At 38.6% G+C, this 22820-nt stretch overlaps 1 protein-coding gene across 1 annotated transcript; it reads left to right on the top strand.

Annotated features, from left to right (window-relative positions):
- Positions 1 to 8511: 8511 nt before the first annotated feature.
- LOC129282439 (P-selectin-like) lies at positions 8512 to 21868 on the top strand. Its single transcript, XM_064114078.1, has 8 exons — positions 8512 to 8575; positions 11442 to 11549; positions 13689 to 13883; positions 14842 to 15024; positions 16429 to 16536; positions 18739 to 18933; positions 19886 to 20068; positions 21245 to 21868. Exons 1-8 carry the CDS (start codon positions 8512 to 8514, stop codon positions 21439 to 21441), a joined length of 1233 nt encoding a protein of 410 aa, XP_063970148.1. The 3' UTR covers positions 21442 to 21868.
- The last annotated feature ends 952 nt before the right edge of the window (positions 21869 to 22820 follow it).

The raw sequence follows: 22820 nt of genomic DNA, 5'->3' as shown, positions 1-22820 counted from the left end.
GCGAGTATCAATTTGGCGCCCCCCTAGTTCGAACATCGATTCCCCCCCCCCCCCCTAGTATCAATCTGGCGCCCCCAGTTCGAACATCACTTTAACATCCCTTCGAACATCATTTCGGCGCCCTCCTAGTTCGAATATCAATTCGGCGCCCCTACATATAGGTCCAACATCAATTTGGCGCCCCTAGTTCGAATATCATTTCGCCCCCCCCCCCTAGCTCGAGTATCAATTTGGCGCCCCCTAGTTCCAACATTAATTTGGCGCCCGCTAGTTCGAACATCAATTTGGCGCCCCTACGTCGAACATCAATTCGTCCCCCCCCCCGTTCGAACATCAATTCGGCCCCCAGTTCGAACATCATTTTGACATTCCTTCAAACATCATTTCGGCGCCCTTTTGGTTCGAACATCATTTTCTTTTCTCCTCTACCTCTTTTTTCTTCTCGTCCTTCCCCCTCAACCTCTCCCCTTTTCTTCTTTTCTTTCCCCATTTCTCTCTCTTTTTTTCTTCTCTTCTTTCTTCCCTCTTCCTCTATCTCCTTTTCTTTCCCCTCTTCCTCTTTTTTCTTCCCCCTCTCCCCCTCTCCCCCTCCCTTTTCTTCTCTTCCTTCCCCCTCTTCCTCTTTTTTTCTCTTTCTTTCCCCTCTTCTTCTCCTTTTTTCTTCTTTTCTTTCCCCTCTCTTTTTTTTCCTCTTCTTTCCTCCCTCTTCCTCTCTCTCCCTTTTCTCCTTTTCCTTTTCCCCTCTTCCTCTCTCTTCCCCCCTCTTCTTTCCCCGCTTCCTCTTTTTTCTTCCCCCTCCCCCTCCCTTTTTCTTCTCTTCCTTCCCCCTCTTCCTTTTTTTTCTCCTTCTTTCCCCTCTTCTTCTTTTCTTTCCCCTCTCCTTTTTTCTTCTTTGCTTTCCCCTCTCTTTTTTCTTCTCTTGTTTCCTCATTCTTCCTCTCTCTCCTTTTTCTCCTTTTCTTATCCCCTCCTCTTTTTCTTCCCCCTCTTCCTCCCTTCTTCTCTTCCTCTTTTTTCTCATTTTCTTTCCTCTTTTCCTCTCTCTCTTTTCTTCTCTTCCTTTCCCCTCTTCCCCTCTCTCTCTTTTTTCTCCTTTTCCTTTCTTTCCCCTTTTCCTCTCCTTTTCCTTCCCTTCCTCCCCCCTCTTCCCTTTTTCTTCTTTTCTTTCCCCCTTTCCTCTCTCTTTTTTCTCCTCTTCTTCCTTCCCCCTCTTCCTCTCTTTTCCCCTCTTCTTTTCCCCTTTTTCTCTCCTCTTCTTTCCTCCTTCTTCCTCTCTCTTTTTTTCTCCTTTCCCTTTCCCCCTCTCCCCTCTCTCCTTTCCTCTTTTCTTTCCCCCTTTTCCTTTCTCTTTTTTCTTCCCTTCTTCCCCCTCATTCTCACCCTTTTTTCTTCTTTTCTTTCCCCCTTTCCTCTTTCTTTTTCTCCTCTTCTTCCTTCCCCCTCTTCCTCTCTTTTCCCCTCTTCTTTTCCCCTTTCTCTCTCCTCTTCTTTCCTCCTTCTTCCTCTCTCTTTTTTCTCCTTTCCCTTTCCCCCTCTCCCCTCTCTCCTTTCCTCTTTTCGTGGCTTTAATTTGTTTTTCATACAATGGTTTTAAGGGTGAAATTGGAACAAGTTACAAGGACAGCCAGTGGTCTGGTGTGTCCAAAATCCAAGACGGCTTCTAAAAATGGAGTTTTAAATGGCTGTTGACAATTAAAATGGACATAGTTGATTTCATATCCGCCTGGGACATAATGGTTTTTGTATCTATACCATGGTTAAATGGGTCAAATATACATCGGGGCAAGTTACAAGGACAGTCAGTGATCTGATATGTCAAAAAAAATCGAAGGTGGCTTCCAAACATTGATCTTAAAAATAGGCTGCTGGTACTTAAAACGGACAACGCTCATTTTATATCGGCCAGGGAAGTGTGATTTTGGTGTCTACTCCACTGGTTTCTAGAGTCAATTAATACATTAGGGCAAGTTACAAGGACGGTCAGTCGCCTGATTTGTCAAAAAATCTAAGTTGGCTTCCAAAAATTGATTCTAAATTGACTGCTGTTACTTAAAAGTGGCATAGCTTATTTCATATCGGCCTGGGAGATGCGATTTTGGTGTCTATATCACTGGTTCCATGGGTCAAAATTATATATTGGGACAAGTTTTAAGGCCGGTCAGTGGTCTGCTATGACCAAAAATCCATTATGGCTTCCAAAAATTGATTCTAAAATGGCCGCTGATACTTAAAAGTGGCACAGCTCATTTTATATCCGCCTGTGAGATATGATTTCGGTGTCTAAACTATAGTTTCAAGGGTCAATTCATAATTAGGACAAGTTACAATGACAGTCAGTGATTTACATGTAGTATGTCCGAAATTCCAAGATGGCTTCCAAAAATGGAGTAAAAAACTGTATGATATTACTTATAAAAGTACATAGTTTGTTCAATACCTGTCTGGGGAATATGAGTTTGGTGTCTAAATCATGGTTTCAAGGGTCAAGTAATACACTAGGCTAAGTTACAAGATCAGCCAGTTGTTTGTATGTTTAAAAATCCAAGATGACTTTTAAAAAATGGGGTACAAATTGACTGTTTTTACTTTAAATATACGTAGTTTGTTAGAAATACGTCCTGGAGGTATGATTTTGTTATCTACACTAGAGTTTAAAGGGTCAAGTAATACATTCGGTTACGTTGAAAGGACAGTCAGGTGTCAGGTATTTCCAAAAATCGAAGATGGATTTGAAAATGGGGGTCTTAAATTACTGTTCTTACTTAAAGGTGGATATAGAACATTATAAATACACATCGGGGATATTATTTTGGTGTCTACACTAGGGTTTCAAGGGTCAAAAAATACTTTGGGACTGGTTACCATGATATGCAGAATGTGCATTTTGCCTTAAAATCGAAGTTGGCTTTAAAAAATGGGTTCTGAAGTGAATGCTTTTGCTTAAAATGGACATAGTTCATACAATATCAACCTGTGAGAAATAATCTTGATGCCTACATTTAAATGCATATGGATAAGTTATCATATTGTTTTATGAGTTGGTAACAGCACCCATTTTGATGAAATTTTAAAAACCGCCATTGATTTTTTTTTGACAAAATGGAATACTAACCATTCGTGCTACTTGTCCGAATGTATAATTTGACCCTTTATACCACAATTTAGAGACCACCATTATTTCTTACAGATATATGTTGTAGAACCATTATTGAGTATATATGAGTCGTTTTAGATGCCTTTTTGAAAACCCTCTTGGATTTTAAAGGCAAACTGGACAGCTGCATATTATATGTAACCAGTCCAAACGTATTATTTTAACCATGAAACCATAGTGTGGACACCGAAATCATATCTCCTTCATTGATTTTAAACGAACTATGTCCATTTTTAAAGAACCAGCAGTCATTTTAGTCTCCGATTTTTTGGAAGCCACCTTGGATTTTCGACCCAATGAACCACTGACTAATTGTAACTAATTGTCTGACTTTTAAAACCATAGTATGAACATCAAAATCATATGCCCTTGACGGATATTACATGAACTATGTCCATTTGGGAAATACCAGCGGCTAATTTATACTATTTTTAGCCACTGTGGACTTTTGGACATACTTGACCACCCATCGTCCTTGTAACTTATCCCAATATATTATTTTGACCCATTTAACCATGGTATAGGCACAAAAATTATATTCCCGGATATTTAACAAACTAAGTTGGGTTTTTTTTTAAAGCAATAGCATTTTTTAACTCCATCTTTGGAAGCCATCTTTGTTTTTTTTAGCATACTGGACCACTGACTGTCCTTGTAACTTGTCCCAATATATTATTTGACCATTAGAACCATGGTCTAGAAACCAAAATCATATCTCTCAGGTGGACATGATATGTGCTATGTCCATTTTAAGTATAACATCAATTTTAAACTCCATTTTTGGAAGCCATCTTTGATTTTTGGACACACCAGACCACTGGCCGTCCTTATTACTTGTCCTGATGTACTACTTCACCATTAAAACCATTGAACAAAAACCAAATTAAAGCCACTAAAGTAAGTAATAGATGAATTTTGTATTGTTTTTGTCTACGGCAGCCATTTTGAGCGCCATCTTGGATTTTCCTGGTACCCTGGAGTGCTAATATTCACTCTAACTTGCATCAATAAATTCGTTTACCCACTAGACCATGAAATAAATATGAATCTTAATAGGATTCTAGGGTGGATGATGAGTGAGTTATATCAATTTTCAGTGAATGGCGGCCATCTTGGACGCCATCTTGAAAATAACTACTTTCCCATGTGCGGATTTGGTATAATTTTAGTATGTTATTCCTGAGGTCAAATACTGCCAGAAACAGTTGGAAAATCATTTATTGCAATTTTTTCCGGGTCAAACCATATATTGACCCGTCTAATAGCGCTTAATACAAATGATTCAAAGCGCTGCATAATATTACCCCGGCTCTGTAGTGACGTGTGCACGTATAAAGCCATTGCAGTTTGAAATCCCATCGAGGCAACAAGTTTCCCTCCCCTCCCAGCCTATGTACTTTTTTTTTTTATAATATCGGGATTTATTTTTATAATATCGAGGGGGAGGACCTGACTTTAGTTCAAAATGTAGACACACAAGGTGAACGTGTGTAGGGGCTGCATGATTGTGAGGCATTGCAGTGTAACAATAAATGATTGTTGTGTGTTACCATACCAACTGAATTTATACGTAGAGCTGAGTTACTGTTGAGAATAACCATATCTACATGTAGGAATGTTGTGGATCACGATTTATGATATTCCTGTGATAAATTATATTATGGTTGAGAGGCTAGACAAAATTACGACAGTAGGCCAGCATGGTTGGGAGGTTGGGAGAGACATTGACTTTCGAGATTTTTTGATGGAATTAAGAGCATGGAAAATCTTTAGGAAATTTTGTCATTGTGTTTCACGATTTATGATATTCTTGTGATATTTTACATTATGGTTGGGAGGCTGGGCAGAATTACGGCAGTAGGACAGAATGGTTAGGAGGTTGGGAGGGACTTTGAGTCCTTGAGCTCTACCATGCAAATAAGGAGCATGGATTATGTTTAGGAAATTTTGTGTACCACGATTTATGCACCCATGGGTGCATCGCTGCCGCCGTGCACGGTAAAATCAAGGCACGACGCATGCAACTCTCTCTATGAGCTGATCCTTCCACAGAATTTGGAGATTCCTGGAGTCCAGATAAACCACTTCCATGCAATTGCACGATTCGATATTTCTACATGTATAATAATTTTATAAAATTGTTCCATTTCACTTACCGATCCATATGAAGTCCATTTGGTGACTTATTTGAGCACTCTGTTCCCCTCTGTTCCTCATCTTTTCTTGCTCTTGACGTCGCTGCCTTTTGCCGATCCGTAACCTCAATTTTGGCCTAAAGAGGGCGCGCGATTTATATTCATATCAAAGACACGACAGGGGAAAGACTAGGCACCTAAACTATTCATAAGAATTGCGCATTCAAAGAATTTAGACACAGTTATAAAATTACCGAGGAGCTGAATCAAGGTTGTGAAATTTATTAGCGCCACCAACGGGCTTCCTTGTATTTTCGTAGAAAAGACATGCGAAGTCACTTTCCAGGCCGAGGTAAGCAAATTTGCTTTTTTGTACGATTTTTATTTCCAAATTAAATTTTAAATCATTATTGTAATGCTACTTACCGGAAAGAGCCCCGGTGAGTAGCGAGAAGGAGTTTCGGCAAGTATTACTTCATCAATGAAGCGATGTTCGCCGACTACTTCGAAATCCATGGTCAAACGCGGTCCGGTGTACGAGGTTACTATACATACAAACCTCGTACTAGTGTGAGTGCGATTTGTGATGCTCCTGTGAGACATTACATTATGGCTGGGAGGTTGTGCAGAATTATTTCAGCATGGTTGGGAGGTTGGGAGGGACATTGAGTCCTTGAGCTCTGTGATGCAAATTAGGAGCATGGAAAATGTTTAGAAACTTTGTGTATCACGATTTATGATGCTCCTGTGAGATATTACATTATGGTTGGGAGGCTGGGAAGAATTATGTCAGCATGGTTGGGAGGTTGGGAGAGACATTGAGTCCTTGAGCTCTATGATGCAAATTAGGAGCATGGAAAACGTTTAGGAAATTTTGTGTATCACGATTAAAGATGTTCCTGTGAGACATTACATTATGGTTGGGAGGTTGTGCAGAATCATTTCAGCATGGTTGGGAGGTTGGGAGAGACATTGAGTCCTGGAGCTCTATGATGCAAATTAGGAGCATGGAAAACGTTTAGGAAATTTTGTGTATCACGATTTATGATGCTTCTGTGAGACAAAACATTATGGTTGGAAGGTTGGGCATAATTATGTCAGCATGGTTGGGAGGTTGGTAGAGATATTGATTTTTTGTTGGAAATTAGGAGCACGGGATATCTGAAGGTAACTCTTTGGCCTGCATAAGGTTGGAAGGTTGGGCGGGCAATTACAGCGTTTATCAAGAGGGCATACACAGATACAACATGGTTGCGGAGACAATCATAGTATGGATATATGTATATACATGTCATATGTATTTTCAGACTTAAGGAAGCATAGTACGTAATGTGGCTAATTTTGGTTGTTATACGTAAATGGTAAGGAGAAGCATGAAAGGATAGCCTTATACAATATGAAGAAGGTTTGTGTTCAGAAACAAATTGTTTGAAAGCTGACAGATCACCAATATTAATATCAAAGTATATGCTCCAAGGATGTTGATTACCAAGATTTAAGGGAAATACCCGTGGGAACTACTATCCTGCGGGTGGGTCACGTGATCAACAGCCCCAGGGAGGAGTTACTACCGTGGAGCGTTGTGGCACAGTGGATTAGTCTCCGGACTTTGAAACAGAGGGTCGTGGGTTCGAATCCCAGCCATAGCGTAATTTCCTTCGGCCAAAAATGTATCCACATTGTGCTGCACTCAACTCAGGTGAGCTGAATGGGTACCTGACAGGAATTTATTCCTTGAAATGCGTGTGCGCTGTAATCTTAGTAATTACGGCTGCCAAGCTACAGCTGGGGTAATAATATCCAAGTCCTTTGGAAGCACATAGAGACATTATTCATAATTGTGATATGCGCTATACAAGAACTGTATATTATTATTATTATTATTACCCTCCTGGTGTTCACGTGACCATATCTTTCAGTATGCCACAGTTCTAATGCATATGTAGTCTTTTGTTATGTCTCACGACATTATTCAGATTGTGTTGATGTTCATTACCTTAGGCATATTGCCTATGTGTTTTGATGCCTCGTATGGAATTAAATGGCGAGCAGTGGCAAGTTATTTGTACACTTGTTTTCTTCTCAAAATTTGTATTTTATAAATGTAACATTGCTTGTAACATAAAATACTCCATTCATGGTCATAATTACTCGCATGTAAACTGGTCAAACCATTATTTTATGTGAATTTTATGCAGCTAAGTTAAAGGCCTATATTGCACATCACATGAATATAATTGGTTTAGATTTACTTTTGTAATGAGCCAATCAGATTGAAGATTAAAAAATAAGGATTGAAGATTAAAAATGATTTACAAAGGCAATATTAAAAATTATTTGCACTAGTGCAGCTTGTTCCTTGGGTTTTAATCTAAAAGGTTTGATCGCATTAACAACTCTACTACGACAGTAATACTCATAAAGATGTAGTTCTTCTTCCTTTCATTATCGCGACTCTAAGGGCCGCCCCGGGGCATATGGGACAATGCACCTGAACGCCCATGTCATTTTCGGGGGGGGGGGGTTACATATATTGGCAATGTACCTTTATTTATTCATTTTGATTCCAGTCAAGATGATAACGGAAAAAAAAAATCAAAAGTGAAAATGGAAACAGCACCAGAGATGCCAAGTTAAAAAAAATGTTATGCGTGAGATTTTCATGACTCGGCGTCTCTGCGTGCACGCGAGATATGGGCTTCATCATGATATCGATCCATACTACAAAACCATGCGATACACGCACGCTATTCATCGTATCACGTACTAGCTGTGCGCTGACTGCACTCTCGATTCGTCTCGCGTGCCGGGGTAGACGCGACGGCGTGCGAAGGCGGTCGGCCAGTGCGTATTATCTAGCGAATAATGCTACTTTTCTCTTTTTTTTCTGTCGGGTCCCGATGCGTGAGAAAAATGGGTGCCATGCGTGAGATCGTGAGACGGACCCTGGATGCGTGAGACTTGGTAACTCTGCAGCACATGCATGACATGGTCGTTACAAAAATGAATGAAATGATCACTCGTGGATGCAGGTTCTCAACATCTCCATAATGAAAATGATGTGTTCATATTTCATTACTTCTAATTTTCCCAGATTCAATTTGTTAGCATATCAACCTTTATATCATTTGGTATGATGTGGAATCGATTTTTATTCAAAGCAGTCAAAAAAAATTCTCCTTTTCTTTTATTTTTCCTGCTATCCTGCTATAGATTAAAGGAATGGAGGATCACTGGGCCCTTATTGGTTTTATAACCATGATCCTGGCAGTTACCTCTCAGAGCTGTAAGTTACACAATTACATGGGCGGAAATCCCAGGGGGACTTGTCCCCCTACCCAAAATAGGTGGGGGGACACATTTATGATGGAAAGAAATACATCAATCAAAATCGAAAAAAAACATGTGTTTTGGACGAGATGATCTTACTTTTGGGGTGATTCCCCTATTTTTCTTTGCTTGTCAAATTTTCCAGCCCCTGATCCCCCTACTTTTGGGGAGAGATTTTCACCCTTGAACAATGATACACACACCCACAATCTACCCACACACGCATTTAATTATTAAAACAATGGACCCTTTTTGACAATATATATATATATACATATATATATATGCTATATATTATTATTTTGAGAGAGCCTATTTCATTATTTTGTGCTATAAGATACCGAGTTCCATCTGATAAACTAAGAATGGAATACAATGAAATTGAACTTCCATATTATACATATTTGTCATTTGTTTATTAGTTAATGGCCTGTTTTTAATTTTACTTAAAGTAGAAATATATTGAAAATCCTAAAAATGGAGAATTATATATCAAATTAAAGGAAAAAATAAGAAGAACACGGTGGTGTACATCATTTATCATGGAGACCGATTAAACTCAGATAATTGATAGTTTAAGGTTCTCTCTCTGAATTCTTCAAACACGCAGAATTACGTCCGCGAAATTTGAGTTTTTTATGACGTGCATGAGTGTACGAGAGACGCGATTGGCTTTCCCACGTCAAGCTCCACTTGCATGCAAAACCTGTTGCGTTTGTACGTTTTCTCCACACTGTCACTGAATATTTCGATCACGAAATGAAGTAAACCCAGAAGTTTATCTAGATTTGGATTTGGAAGATGAAGAGAATGATGATGAAGTTTCTAGCTCTAGTGAACAACAAAGTGACGTGGATGGAGGTAAATTAAGGGAATTACGCCGATGGTGATGAGTCGGACAATTCAACTTGCATGCCGATTCGCTACCAACTCATGCAGCTGCTAGCTGCACCGCGGGCCAAAAAAAAATTCATGAAAATGAATTACAGCATGACCACATCAAGACAGAGTCTCTTCCCTCTATCAACAAAATTTACTCTAAAGAAGGAAAATAATGATATAACTGTACTTACAAACAAGTGAATAATATATATCCGAACCTGAAGGCAAATCAACTCAACGAATAGCAGCAGACGATATGCACCGACGATGAACTTCACGTGGCTGGGAAAGTTTGTCACTCGTTCTGTTAAATAAAATTCATATATCATTTGACAAAATTACGAAACTCGGGGAATTATTTTTCTATATAAAAATATAGTAACACCTGGTACTATTTTTTAAATTACGATAAAACCTCTTTTGAAGCAAAAAGTTGAGGTAAATTTAAATTGGATGTAAAAGATCATCTGCAACATGCCTAGCTCGCATGCCATTGTAAACAAACCTTCAAAACAGAGCCAGCTTGCTCGCCTTGGCGCTGGCTCAGAGACTAGATGCAAGTGCTGCACAGCTCTCAATCAGTAAGGCGACCAAGCTAGCCCCGTGTTTGTGATGGTTTGCTTACAATCGCATGCGAGCTATGCATGTTGCGGATGATCTTTTACTTCTAATCTTGATTTACCTCAACTATTTGCTTCAAAAAAGGGTTTTATCGTAATAAGAAAAATAATTATACGTGTTACTATAATTTTACATGAAAAAAAAATCCCCGAGTGTCGTAATTTAAACAAAATAATAAGATCGAAATTTGATCTAAGAGAACGAGTAAGAATCTATTCCAGCCCCGTGAAGTTCATCAATAGTGCATATCGTCTGCACTTATTCGCAAGTTGATTTGCCTTCAGAAATTATTAAGTTCAGATATTTTTACTTATTGTTGATAGAGGGAAGAGACTCTGTCTGGATGTGGTCATATTGAAATTCATTTCCATGATTTGACCCGCGGTGCAGCTAGCAGCTGCATGAGTTGGTAGCGAATCGGCATGCAAGTTGAATTGTCCGATTCATCATCACCGGCGTAATTCCCTTCATTTACCTTCATCCACGTCACTTTTTTGCTCAGTAGAGCTAGAAACTTCATCATTGATCTCTTCATCTTCAAAATCATCAATTTCAAAATCCAAATTTAGACTTCTGGGTTTTCTTTCATTTCGTGATCGAAGTATTTAGTGACAGTGTGTAGAAAACGGACCCTCGCAACACAATTTTCAAGTAAGTGCAGCTTGACGTGGGAGAATCAATCACGTCTCTCGTACACACATACACGTCATCGAGGCAATTCAGACGCCGATGCGAGGCATATTTCGGAGAGGCATTTTAGCGCTTTTTAATTGGCGATTTCCACCTTATGTATTATTTTCGTTATTCTTTTAATGACCAAATGATGAATCCCACATCATTACCTTTCCACTGATATATAATAAGGCCATATTCATAATCAATATATTTCTCCTTGAATGCCCTTTGGATTTAACTTTTCATCATTTGAGGTTTTTGTTCGTTTCACGAGGTACGTTGTTTATGGCTGCTCATACCATGTATACAGTACACTCTAAAAATATTGTGTAAAAATGCTCCATGGGGGTAATAATGGGTCCAACCAACATTGAGAATTTGTTTTGGGCATTTTAATTTATCCAGTGTGATTAATATTTTGCCCATTCTAAAGTAATTGTTGCTTATTGTTTAACATTACTGGACAATATGCTTCCTGCATTGGGTAAAATACTGTCCAAAATTGGTTGGACACATGATCACCCTCGTGCTGGTTAAAATTCTACCCAATATTTGGTTACAGTGTACTGCCCAATCTTAGCAATAAAATAAAAGATTAAACATAAAAAAATCAACCAGAACACACCATTCTTGTTTCCTTTTAGACATATTTATAACAGCACCCCACGAGAGTGTGTGTTTCAGTAACGGACAATCGTCTAACTGCAATGCATCTCCTCCGTCCTTCGACGTTCCAAAGCTTTCATACGGTGGTAAGTTTTTAATATTTAGTATTAATTGTACTCGATTACATAGCGCCTAATATCATGTCTCTAAGCGCTCTACAATAAATGGAGCATAATTAACCCTGTTTAAGCAGAGGTATACTGTTCCGCGCTCAAGCGTTTCAAGGAATAACTCGCTGCCATGTACCCATTAACATTTCCTATTGAGTGCAGCACAATGACCATCAATATCTTGCTGAAGGAAATGACGCCATGGCTGGGATTCGAACGTACGACCCTCTATTCCAATGTCTGGAGACTAATCCACTGGGCCAAAACGCTCTACACAGGAGTTTCTTGATCGCACGTGCACCCTCCTGTTTTGGTAGAGGAGCTCCGACACTGGCAAGCAAAACGAAATTTGTAACCCTTCTTCTGCTTTCAACAGCTGATTTTTCAAACTTTAGTTCCACCTCCCCAAGATGTGCACCGGCCAGTGGCGTATCTAGCGGGGGACAAGGGGGGCACGTGCCCCAGGCGCCACTTTCAGGGGACGCAAAGAAAGAAAAAGAAAACACAAGAATGAAGAAAGAAAACATAGGAATAGATGCATTACCATGGTAATTTAGTTTTCAACACATTTAGAAAATACATGTCTTTACTCAGGGATGAATATTTGTGCCAACTTTTGATTAGTTACATACTTATTCTCTTCAAAAATTCTAACAAACTGTCCTTAAAATATTTCTTTTCAAGAGCAAATATCATAAATTTTCATCTCTAGCAACAGGTGTGCATTTTGATACGTTACTCTTTAGTAATTCTTACAAACAGTTCTGAAATATAATTTTTTTCTTCATCACGCTCTGATTTGATATTGGAAATACAAATCCTCTTCATTGACTTTTACAAACAATTATGACAATTTCCCTTTTTAGGTGAGGATATGAAAAAAATTAGCTCGCGCTTCGCGCTACGCTGATGAGATACGGATCCCTTTCATGAATTCTTACATATAGTACTTAAACCTTTTTCCTTTCAAGTTTAAGTTTTTCAGCTGAACCCTCGTGCTTGCATTAATTGCTAAGTTAGATACGCATCGTGGGATTACTTCGCCCTAAAATTTTCCGATTTCAGGTCTAAATTCTAATATTTTTCAGCTCGCGCTTCGCATTCGTTGTTTAGTTAAATACGAATCATGTTATATCATTTTAAAAAGAATTTACTTAGCATATTCCATCTTAACGTCTTGATATTGAAAAATATTCGCACTCGCATTAATAGTATGCCTTGACTTGTCATGTCTTTATTTAGCGTAGAAATATATAAGTGCGCGATTTTAGCACTTGCCGCGGGCGCCATTTGCCCTAGATACGCCACTGGTGCACCCCCATACCGCTTTAGTTCCACCTCCCCATGCTCAAACCACCCTGCGCCCTTGAAAGTACTACATTTGTAACATGCATACCAATACGTAAGAAACAACACGCAGGAGAATAAAATGTGGAACTTTGTACGCGCTTGACCTTTTCGAGTACTTTTAAGTGTTTTTAAGGGGTAGGTGTCCGCCTTAATTCAATAATATTTTTCCTCACTTAATATGTACTCAATTTGTTTGAAAAACCATTTTCTTATTCATGTCATAATACACCATGTAGGCATGTACGCGAAGTGTTTCTTATATCTCCAGCCCAGCGGCAGGAGTACAATTCCAGGGTCAGGCGGGCATGCTGTCATGACCAGTCGTATGTATGTGAAAGCACGGGATTTTCTAGTCTCAGAACTTGCGAAAGGCATGCATGGTGTCGCATGAATGAATTTTGCACACGAAACGCAGATCTAGGGTCCGTAACAGAAACAATTTTCTACAATTGATTCTATTGACTACAATGTTCAATCAATTGTGAAAATCTAGTGTCGTACGATTAATTGTTAACCTGTGTGTCACGGGACCCTAATGTTACCGTCCCTGAGATTCGCGAAAGGTGGCAATTGTCGTCTTGGAATAGTAAATTTGCTTCAGTAGGCGTTTCATTTTAAACATCGCAAAAATAGTAAGAATAGGTCTATATGTTTGATGTTATTTAGACGAATCAGCATGTAGGAGTGAAAGTACTTAACAAACGCATTTTCAAATGTCAGTGATGAATGATGTGTTGATGCTCTCCTTTTCTTTATTTAAATAAGTTGTAGGCCAAAATGTAACGTGCAACGTATCAGGGATAGAAGTACCCTTACTTTCTTCCTGTGAAAATGGAGTTCCAGCAAACTACAGTCAAGAATGCAACTTTTCTTGTCAAACTAGTCATAAGCTAACTGGGCCATCATCTGTGGTCTGCACAAGCACTGGACATTTCTCGGAACCATTTCCCGAATGCGAGAGTAAGTAAAATAAAAAGAAGTGTTTCAATTGCTATGCTTTTTCGTTCCTGCACGTTGTGGAAACTGTTGGGACTTTCAAGGAAATGGAATAATCAAGGGGCGGATCCAGAAAATGTTTAAGGTGGGGGGGAGCGAGGGCCCCGTAACACGCACCAAAGGTGCCTCCTAAATTTCGTGAAATTAGACCCCTTATAGCGATTTTAGTAGTATGTCTATGTCTCACAGCCTACTTGAGCGCATTATGGTAATCCTCCCATGCCGAGCTACTCGGCCGTTGATGGCGTGCAGGAAACCCATGTGGTATCATGAGCCTAATTACAACAGGACGGCTAAAGATATTCGTTCGACCCAACCCATTCGATTTTTTTTTTCAATTTGATATTGCTGATTGACAAAAGTGTATGAATATAATTGAAAATCTAACACTGATTATAGAAATGGTAACTACTGAACTTCTTTTGCCCAAATTGAGAAGATATATCAATGACTTTGGAACTATTTTTTGACTGGCGAAAGAATTAGGGCTATTTTACTGTTTCAGTTGATAAATTTGATCCCATCATAGTTATCTTCATAAATGGCGATTGATTTTTAAAATGAGCTGGCTACGATACCCTTCCCTGGTCAGATATGGAATGTCAGATATATATCCTCTCCATTGGTAGTAAACATTCGACCCTCTAATTTTACGTTTATTTTTTAAAGAATTTTTCGAAAGTGCCATTTACGCGCGTGACACCATGTGCAAATCCTGAACGAACTTTTACGTTCTTGCGGGGGGGGGGGGGGGGACTGTCGGGAATATCAAAGAAAAGGAACAGCTCAATCACTTCACATAATGCACTTCAAGAGTTCCTACTATATTCCAATATCAATAATCAGAAGAAATTTACAACAAACACTCTTTTTGACAGAATATATTTGTTTATTACTTCTTTCTTTTTTGTTGTTAAATAAGTTGTAACATGCAACGTATCATCGATAGAAGACCCCTTACTTTCATCGTGTGAAAATGGATTTCCAGTAAACTACAGTCAAGAATGCACCTTTTCTTGTCAAACTGGTTATGAACTGAGAGGGCCATCATCTGTTAACTGCACAAGCACCGGATATTTCTCTGAACCATTTCCCGAATGTCAGGGTAAGTGAAATAATATGAAGTGAGATGAACTGTATAAATTAATTTAACTTGACATTCGTGCATCCCGAGGACGGTCGTTGGGAAGATATCACAAACAAATGAAGTGGATGCACAACTTCCAACAAGTAGTTCCTCCAGACCTTAATATGAAAATAGAAGTTACGTAATAGTCCTCAGTGGATCGGTCATTTCCATACAAGCTGTTGTTACTATTGTATAAGTTTTATTATTTATCTGTAGTTGATTTGATGACATATTTGTTTTGTATTTGCCCGAATAAGTAAAATAGAATGAAGTATTACAACTGCTAAACTGGTTCCATGACATTTGCTCCGGCGACAATTGCTCCGATGGAAAATCTACACATTAAGCAAAACATAAAACCTAACGTCCAAAACTAAATAAACCCTAATCGTAATCATTACAATATTCTGAACCAAAAACTCTATCACAATCCTAACTCTAATCCTATGCCTTCTGAGATATTAAGGCCGGAGCAATTGTCGCAGGAGCAGATGTCGTGTCACCGCTAAACTACCTTCTACGTTCTTGCATCTCGGGGAGACTATTGGGACTTTCAAAGAAAAGCAACAATCGAACACTACACAAAATATATTTAAGAGTTTCTAGGCCTACTGGATATCAATATCACTAAATAAAAGAAAAGTACAACAGTCTTTTTGACGGAATATATTACATTTTGTGGATAACTTTTTTCTTTTCTTTCGTTCAATAAGTTGTAAGTGGAGCTTGACGTGGGAGAACCAATCACGTCTCTCGTACACACATACACGTCATCGAGTCAATTCAGAGACCGATGCGTGGCATATTTCGGAGAGGAATTTTAGCGCTTTTTAATTGGCGATTTCCACCTTATGTATTATTTTCGTTATTTCTGAATGACCAAATGATAATTCCCACATCTTTACCTTTCCACTGATATATAATAAGGCCATATTCATAATCAATATATTTCTCCTTTAATGCCCTTTGGTGTTAACTTTTCATCATTTGAGGTTTTTGTTCGTTTCACGAGGTCCGTTGTTTATGGCTGCTCATACCATGCATACAGTACACTTTAAAAATATTGTGTAAAATGATCCATGTGGGTAATTATGGGTCCAACCAACATTGGGAATTTGTTTTGGGCATTTTTATTTATCCAGTGTGATTAATATTTTGCCCATTCTAAAGTAATTGCTGCTTATTGTTTAAAGTTACTGGACAATATGCTTCCTGCATTGGGTAAAATACTATCCAAAATTGGTTGGACACGTGATTACCCTCGTGCTGGTTAAAATTTACCCAATATTTGTTTACAGTGTACTGCCCAATCTTAGCAATAAAATAAAAGATTAAACATCAAATAATCAACCAGAACACACTATTCTTGTTTCCTTTTAGACATATTTATAACAGCACCCCACGAAAGTGTGTGTTTCAGTAACGGACAATCGTGTAACTGCAATGCATCTCCCCCGCCCTTCTATGTTCCAAAGCTTTCATACGGTGGTAAGTTTTTAATATTTAGTATTAATTGTACTCGATTACATAGCGCCTATCATCATGTCTCTAAGCGCTCTACAATAAATGGAGCATAATTAACCCTGTTTAAGCAGAGGTATACTGTTCCACGCTCAAGCGTTTCAAGAAATAAGTCGGTGCCATGTACCCATGAACATTACCTAAATTGAGTGCAGCACAATGACCATCAATATCTTGCTGAAGGAAATAACGCCTTGGCTGGGATTCGAATGTACGACCCTCTATTCCAATGTCTGGAGACTAATCCACTGGACCAAAACGCTCCACTCAGGAGTTTCTTGATTGCACGTGCACCCTCCTGCTTTGGTAGAGGAGCTCCGACACTGGCAAGCAAAACGAAATTTGTAACCCTTCTTCTGCTTTCAACAGCTGATTTTTCAAACTTTAGTTCCACCTCCCCAACATGTGCACCGGCCAGTGGCGTATCTAGCAGGGGACAAGGGGGCACCTGCCCCAGGCGCCACTTTCAGGGGACGCAAAGAAAGAAAAAGAAAACACAAAAATGAAGAAAGAAAACATAGGAATAAATGTATTACCATGGTAATTTAGTTTTCAACACATTTAGAAAATACATGTCTTTACTCAGGGATGAATATTTGTGCCAACTTTTGATTAGTTACATACTTATTCTCCTCAAAAATTCTAACAAACTGTCCTTAAAATATTCCTTTTCAAAAGCAAATATCATAAATTTTCATCTCTAGCTACAGGTGTGCATTTTGATACATGTACGTTACTCTTTAGTAATTCTTACAAACAGTTCTGAAATATAATTTTTTTCTTGTTTAATATTCAAAGCTTTCATCACGCTCTGATTTGATATTGGAAATACAAATCCTCTTCATTGACTTTTACAAACAATTATAAAAATTTCCCTTTTTAGGTGAGGATATTAAAAAAATGAGCTCGCGCTTCGCGCTCGCATTACGCTGATGAGATACGGATCCCTTCATGAATTCGTACATATAGCACTTAAACCTTTTTCCTTTCAAGTATAAGTATTTCAGCTGAACCCTCGTGCTTGCATTGATTGCTAAGTTAGATACGCATCGTGGGATTACTTCGCCCTAAAATGTTCCGATTTCAGGTCTAAATTCTAATATTTTTCAGCTCGCGCTTTGCATTCGTTGTTTAGTTAAATACGAATCATGTTATATCATTTTAAAAAGAATTAACTTAGAATATTCCATCTTAACGTCTTAATATTGAAAAACATTCGCACTCGCATTGATAGTATGCCTTCACTTGTCATGTCTTTATTAAGTGTAGAAATACAATGTATATAAGGGGCGCGATTTTAACACTTGCCGCGGGCGCCATTTTAGCACTTGCCACGGGCGCCATTTGCCCTAGATACGCCACTGGTGCACCCCCATACCGCTTTAGTTCCACCTCCCCATGCTCAAACCACCCTGCGCCCTTGAAAGTACTACATTTGTAACATGCAAACCAAAACGTAAGAAACAACACGCAGGAGAATAAAATGTGGAACTTTGTACGCGCTTGACCTTTTCGAGTACTTTTAAGTGTTTTTAAGGGGTGGGTGTCCGCCTTAATTCAATAATATTTTTCCTCACTTAATATGTACTCAATTTGTTTGAAAAAACATTTTCTTATTCATGTCATAAAACACCATGTAGGCATGTACGCGAAGTGTTTCTCATTTCTCCAGCCCAGCGGCATGAGTACAATTCCATGGTCAGGCGGGCATGCTGTCATGACCAGTCGTATGTATGTGAAAGCACGGGATTCTCTAATCTCACAACTTGCGAAAGGCATGCATGATGTCGCATGAATGAATTTTGCACACGAAACGCAGATCTAGGGCCCGTAGCAGAAACAATTTTCTAAAAAAATTTATATTGACTACAACGTTCAATCAATTGTGAAAATCTAGTGTCGTACGATTAATTGTTAACCTTTGTGTCACGGGACCCTAATGTTACCGGCCCTGAGGTTCGCGAAAGGTGGCTATTGTCGTCTTGGAATAGTAAATTTGCTTCAGTAGGCGTTTCATTTTAAACATCGCTAAAATAGTAAGAATAGGTCTATATATTTGATGTTATATAGACGAATCAGCATGTAGGAGTGAAAGTACTTAACGAACGCATTTTCAAATGTCAGTGATGAATGATGTGTTGATGCTCTCCTTTTCTTTATTTAAATAAGTTGTAGGCCCAAATGTAACGTGCAACGTATCAGGGATAGAAGTACCCTTACTTTCTTCCTGTGAAAATGGAGTTCCAGCAAACTACAGTCAAGAATGCAACTTTTCTTGTCAAACTAGTCATAAGCTAACTGGGCCATCATCTGTGGTCTGCACACGCTCTGGACATTTCTCGGAACCATTTCCCGAATGCGAGAGTAAGTAAAATAAAAAGAAGTGTTTCAATTGCTATACTTTTTCGTTCCTGCATATCGTGGAAACTGTTGGGACTTTCAAGGAAATGGAATAATCAAGGGGCGGATCCAGAATTTTTTAAAGATGGGGGGGGGGGGGCGAGGGCCCCGTAACACGCACCAAAGGTGCCTCCTAAATTTCGTGAAATTAGACCCCTTATAGCGATTTTAGTAGTATGTCTATGTCTCGCAGCCTCCTTGAGCGCATTATGGTAATCCTCCCATGCAGAGCTACTCGGCCGTTGATGGCGTGCAGGAAACCCATGGTTTCATGAGCCTAATTACAACAGGAAGGCTAAAGATATTCGTTCGACCCAACCCATTCGATTTTTTTCAATTTGATATTGCTGATTGACAAAAGTGTATGAATATAATTGAAAATCTAACACTGATTCTAAAAATTAACTACTAAACTTCCTTTGCCCAAATTGAGAAGATATATCAATGACTTTGGAACAATTTTTTTCACTGGCGGAAGAATTAGGGCTATTTTACTGTTTCAGTTGATAAATTTGATCCCATCATAGTTATCTTCATATATGGCGATTTATTTTTAAAATGAGCTGGCTACAATACCCTTCTCTGGTCAGACATGGAATGTCAGATATATATCCTCTTCAATGGTAGCAAACATTCGACCCTTTAATTTGACGTTTATTTTTAAAGAATTTTTCAAAAGTGCCATTTACGCGTGTGACACCATGTGCAGATCCTGAACGAACTTTTACGTTTTTACGTGGGGGGGGGGGGGACTGTTGGCAATATCAAAGAAAAGGAACAGCTCAATCACTTCACATAATGCACTTAAAAGGTTCCTTCTATATTCCAATATCAATAATTAGAAGAAATTTACAACAAACACTCTTTTTGACAGAATATTTGTTTATTACTTCTTTCTTTTTTGTTGTTAAATAAGTTGTAACATGCAACGTATCATCGATAGAAGACCCCTTACTTTCATCGTGTGAAAATGGATTGCCAGTAAATTACAGTCAAGAATGCACCTTTTCTTGTCAAACTGGTTATGAACTGAGAGGGCCATCATCTGTTAACTGCAAAAGCACCGGATATTTCTCTAAACCATTTCCCGAATGTCAGGGTAAGTGAAATAATATGAAGTAAGATGAACTGTATACATTAATTTAACTTGACATTCGTGCATCCCGAGGACGATTGTTGGGAAGATATCACAAACAGATCAAACAAACGGAGTGGATGCACAACTTCCAACAAGTAGTTCCTCCAGACCTTAATATAAAAATAGAAGTTACGTAATAGTCCTCAGTGGATCGGTCATTTCCATACAAGCTGCTGTTACCATTAAACTTATATTATTTATCAGTAGTTGATTTGATGACATATTTGTTTTGTATTTGCCCGAATAAGTAAAATAGAATGAAGTATTACAACTGCTAAACTACCTTCTACGTTCTTGCATCTCGGGGAGACTATTTTGGGACTTTCAAAGAAAAGGAACAATCGAACACTACACAAAATGCATTTAAGAGTTTCTAGGCCTACTGGGTATCAATATCACTAAATAAAAGCAAAGTACAACAGTCTTTTTGACGGAATATACTAAATTTTGTTGATAACTTTTTTCTTTTGTTCAATAAGTTGTAAGTTGAGCTTGACGTGGGAGAACCAATCACGTCTCTCGTACACACATACACGTCATCAAGTCAATTCAGAGACCGATGCGAGGCATATTTCGGAGAAGCATTTTAGCGCTTTTTAATTGGCGATTTCCACCTTATGTATTTTCGTTATTTTTTAATGACAAAATGATACTTCCCACATCATTACCTTTCCACTGATATATAATAAGGCCATATTCATAATCAATATATTTTTCCTTTAATGCCCTTTGGTGTTAACTTTTCATCATTTGAGTTTTTTGTTCGTTTCACGAGGTCCGTTGTTTATGGCTGCTCATACCATGTATACAGTACACTCTAAAAATATTGTGTAAAAATGCTCAATGGGGGTAATTATGGGTCCAACCAACATTGGAAATTTGTTTTGGGCATTTTTATTTATCCAGTGTGATTAATATTTTGCCCATTGTTTTTGCTTATTGTTTAAAGTTACTGGACAATATGCTTCCTGCATTGGGTAAAATACTGTCCAAAATTGGTTGGACACATGATTACCCTCGTGCTGCTTAAAATTTTACCCAATATTTTTTTACAGTGTACTGCCCAATCTTAGCAACAAAATAAAAGATTAAACATCAAATAATCAACCAGAACACACCATTTTTGTTTCCTTTTAGACATATTTATAACAGCACCCCACGAAAGTGTGTGTTTCAGTAACGGACAATCGTGTAACTGCAATGCATCTCCCCCGCCCTTCTATGTTCCAAAGCTTTCATATGGTGGTAAGTTTTTAATATATAGTATTAATTGTACTCGATTACATAGCGCCTATTATCATGTCTCTAAGCGCTCTACAATAAATGGAGCATAATAAACCCTGTTTAAGCAGAGGTAAACTGTTCCGCGCTCAAGCGTTTCAAGGAATAAACCGCTGCCATGTACCCATTAACATTACCTAAATTGAGTGCAGCACAATGACCATCAATATCTTGCTGAAGGAAATAACGCCTTGGCTGGGATTCGAATGTACGACCCTCTATTCCAATGTCTGGAGACTAATCCACTGGACCAAAACGCTCCACTCAGGAGTTTCTTGATTGCACGTGCACCCTCCTGCTTTGGTAGAGGAGCTCCGACACTGGCAAGCAAAACGAAATTTGTAACCCTTCTTCTGCTTTCAACAGCTGATTTTTCAAACTTTAGTTCCACCTCCCCAAGATGTGCACCGGCCAGTGGCGTATCTAGCGGGAGACAAGGGGAGCACGTGCCCCAGGCGCCACTGTCAGGGGAAGCAAAGGAAGAAAAAGAAAACACAAAAATGAAGAAAAAAAACAAAGGAATAAATGTATGACCATGGTAATTTAGTTTTCAACATATTTAAAAATGTGTTCTAACACAAATTTGAAAATACATGTCTTTACTCAGGGATGCATATTTGTGCCAACTTTTGATTACTTACATACTTATTCTCCTCAGAAATCATAAATTTTCATCTCTAGCTACAGGTGTGCATTCCGATACGTTTAACTCTTTAGTAATTCTTACAAACAGTTCTGAAATAAAATGTTTTTCTGGTTTAATATTCAAAGCTTTCATCACGCTCTGATTTGATATTGGAAATACAAATCCTCTTCATTGACTTTTACAAACAATTATTAAAATGTCCCTTTTAAGGTGAGGATATGAAAAAAATGAGCTCGCGCTTCGCGCTCGCATTACGCTGATAAGATACGGATCCTTTTCATGAATTCGTACATATAGTCCTTAAAACTTTTTTCTTTCAAGTATAAGTGTTTCAGCTGAACCCTCGTGCTTGCATTGATTGCTAAGTTAGATACGCATCGTGGGATTACTTCGCCCTAAAATGTCCCGATTTCAGGTCTAAATTCTAATATTTTTCAGCTCGCGCTTCGCATTCGTTGTTTAGTTAAATACGAATCATGTTATATCATTTTAAAAAGAATTAACTTCGAATATTCCATCTTAACGTCTTGATATTGAAAAATATTCGCACTCGCATTAATAGTATGCCTTGACTTGTCATGTCTTTACTAAGTGTAGAAATATATAAGGGGTGCGATTTTAGCACTTGCCCCGGGTGTCATTTGCCCTAGATACGCCGCTGGTGCACCCCCATACCGCTTTAGTTCCACCACCCCATGCTCAAACCACCCTGCGCCCTTGAAAGTACTACATTTGTAACATGCATACCAATACGTAAGAAACAACACACAGGATAATAAAATGTGG

This window comes from Lytechinus pictus, chromosome 19 (genome assembly GCF_037042905.1).
Source record: "Lytechinus pictus isolate F3 Inbred chromosome 19, Lp3.0, whole genome shotgun sequence".
Classification (NCBI taxonomy): Eukaryota; Metazoa; Echinodermata; class Echinoidea; order Temnopleuroida; family Toxopneustidae; genus Lytechinus; species Lytechinus pictus.
This window is presented reverse-complemented; position numbering and strand designations above follow the sequence as displayed.

Coding starts and splice junctions, on each gene's coding strand:
- LOC129282439 (XM_064114078.1), top strand. CDS start 8,512: ATGGAGGATCACTGGGCCCTTATTGGTTTTATAACCATGATCCTGGCA. Junction 11,550..13,688: donor TCCAAAGCTTTCATACGGTG/GTAAGTTTTTAA, acceptor TATTTAAATAAG/TTGTAGGCCAAAATGTAACG. Junction 13,884..14,841: donor ACCATTTCCCGAATGCGAGA/GTAAGTAAAATA, acceptor TTGTTAAATAAG/TTGTAACATGCAACGTATCA.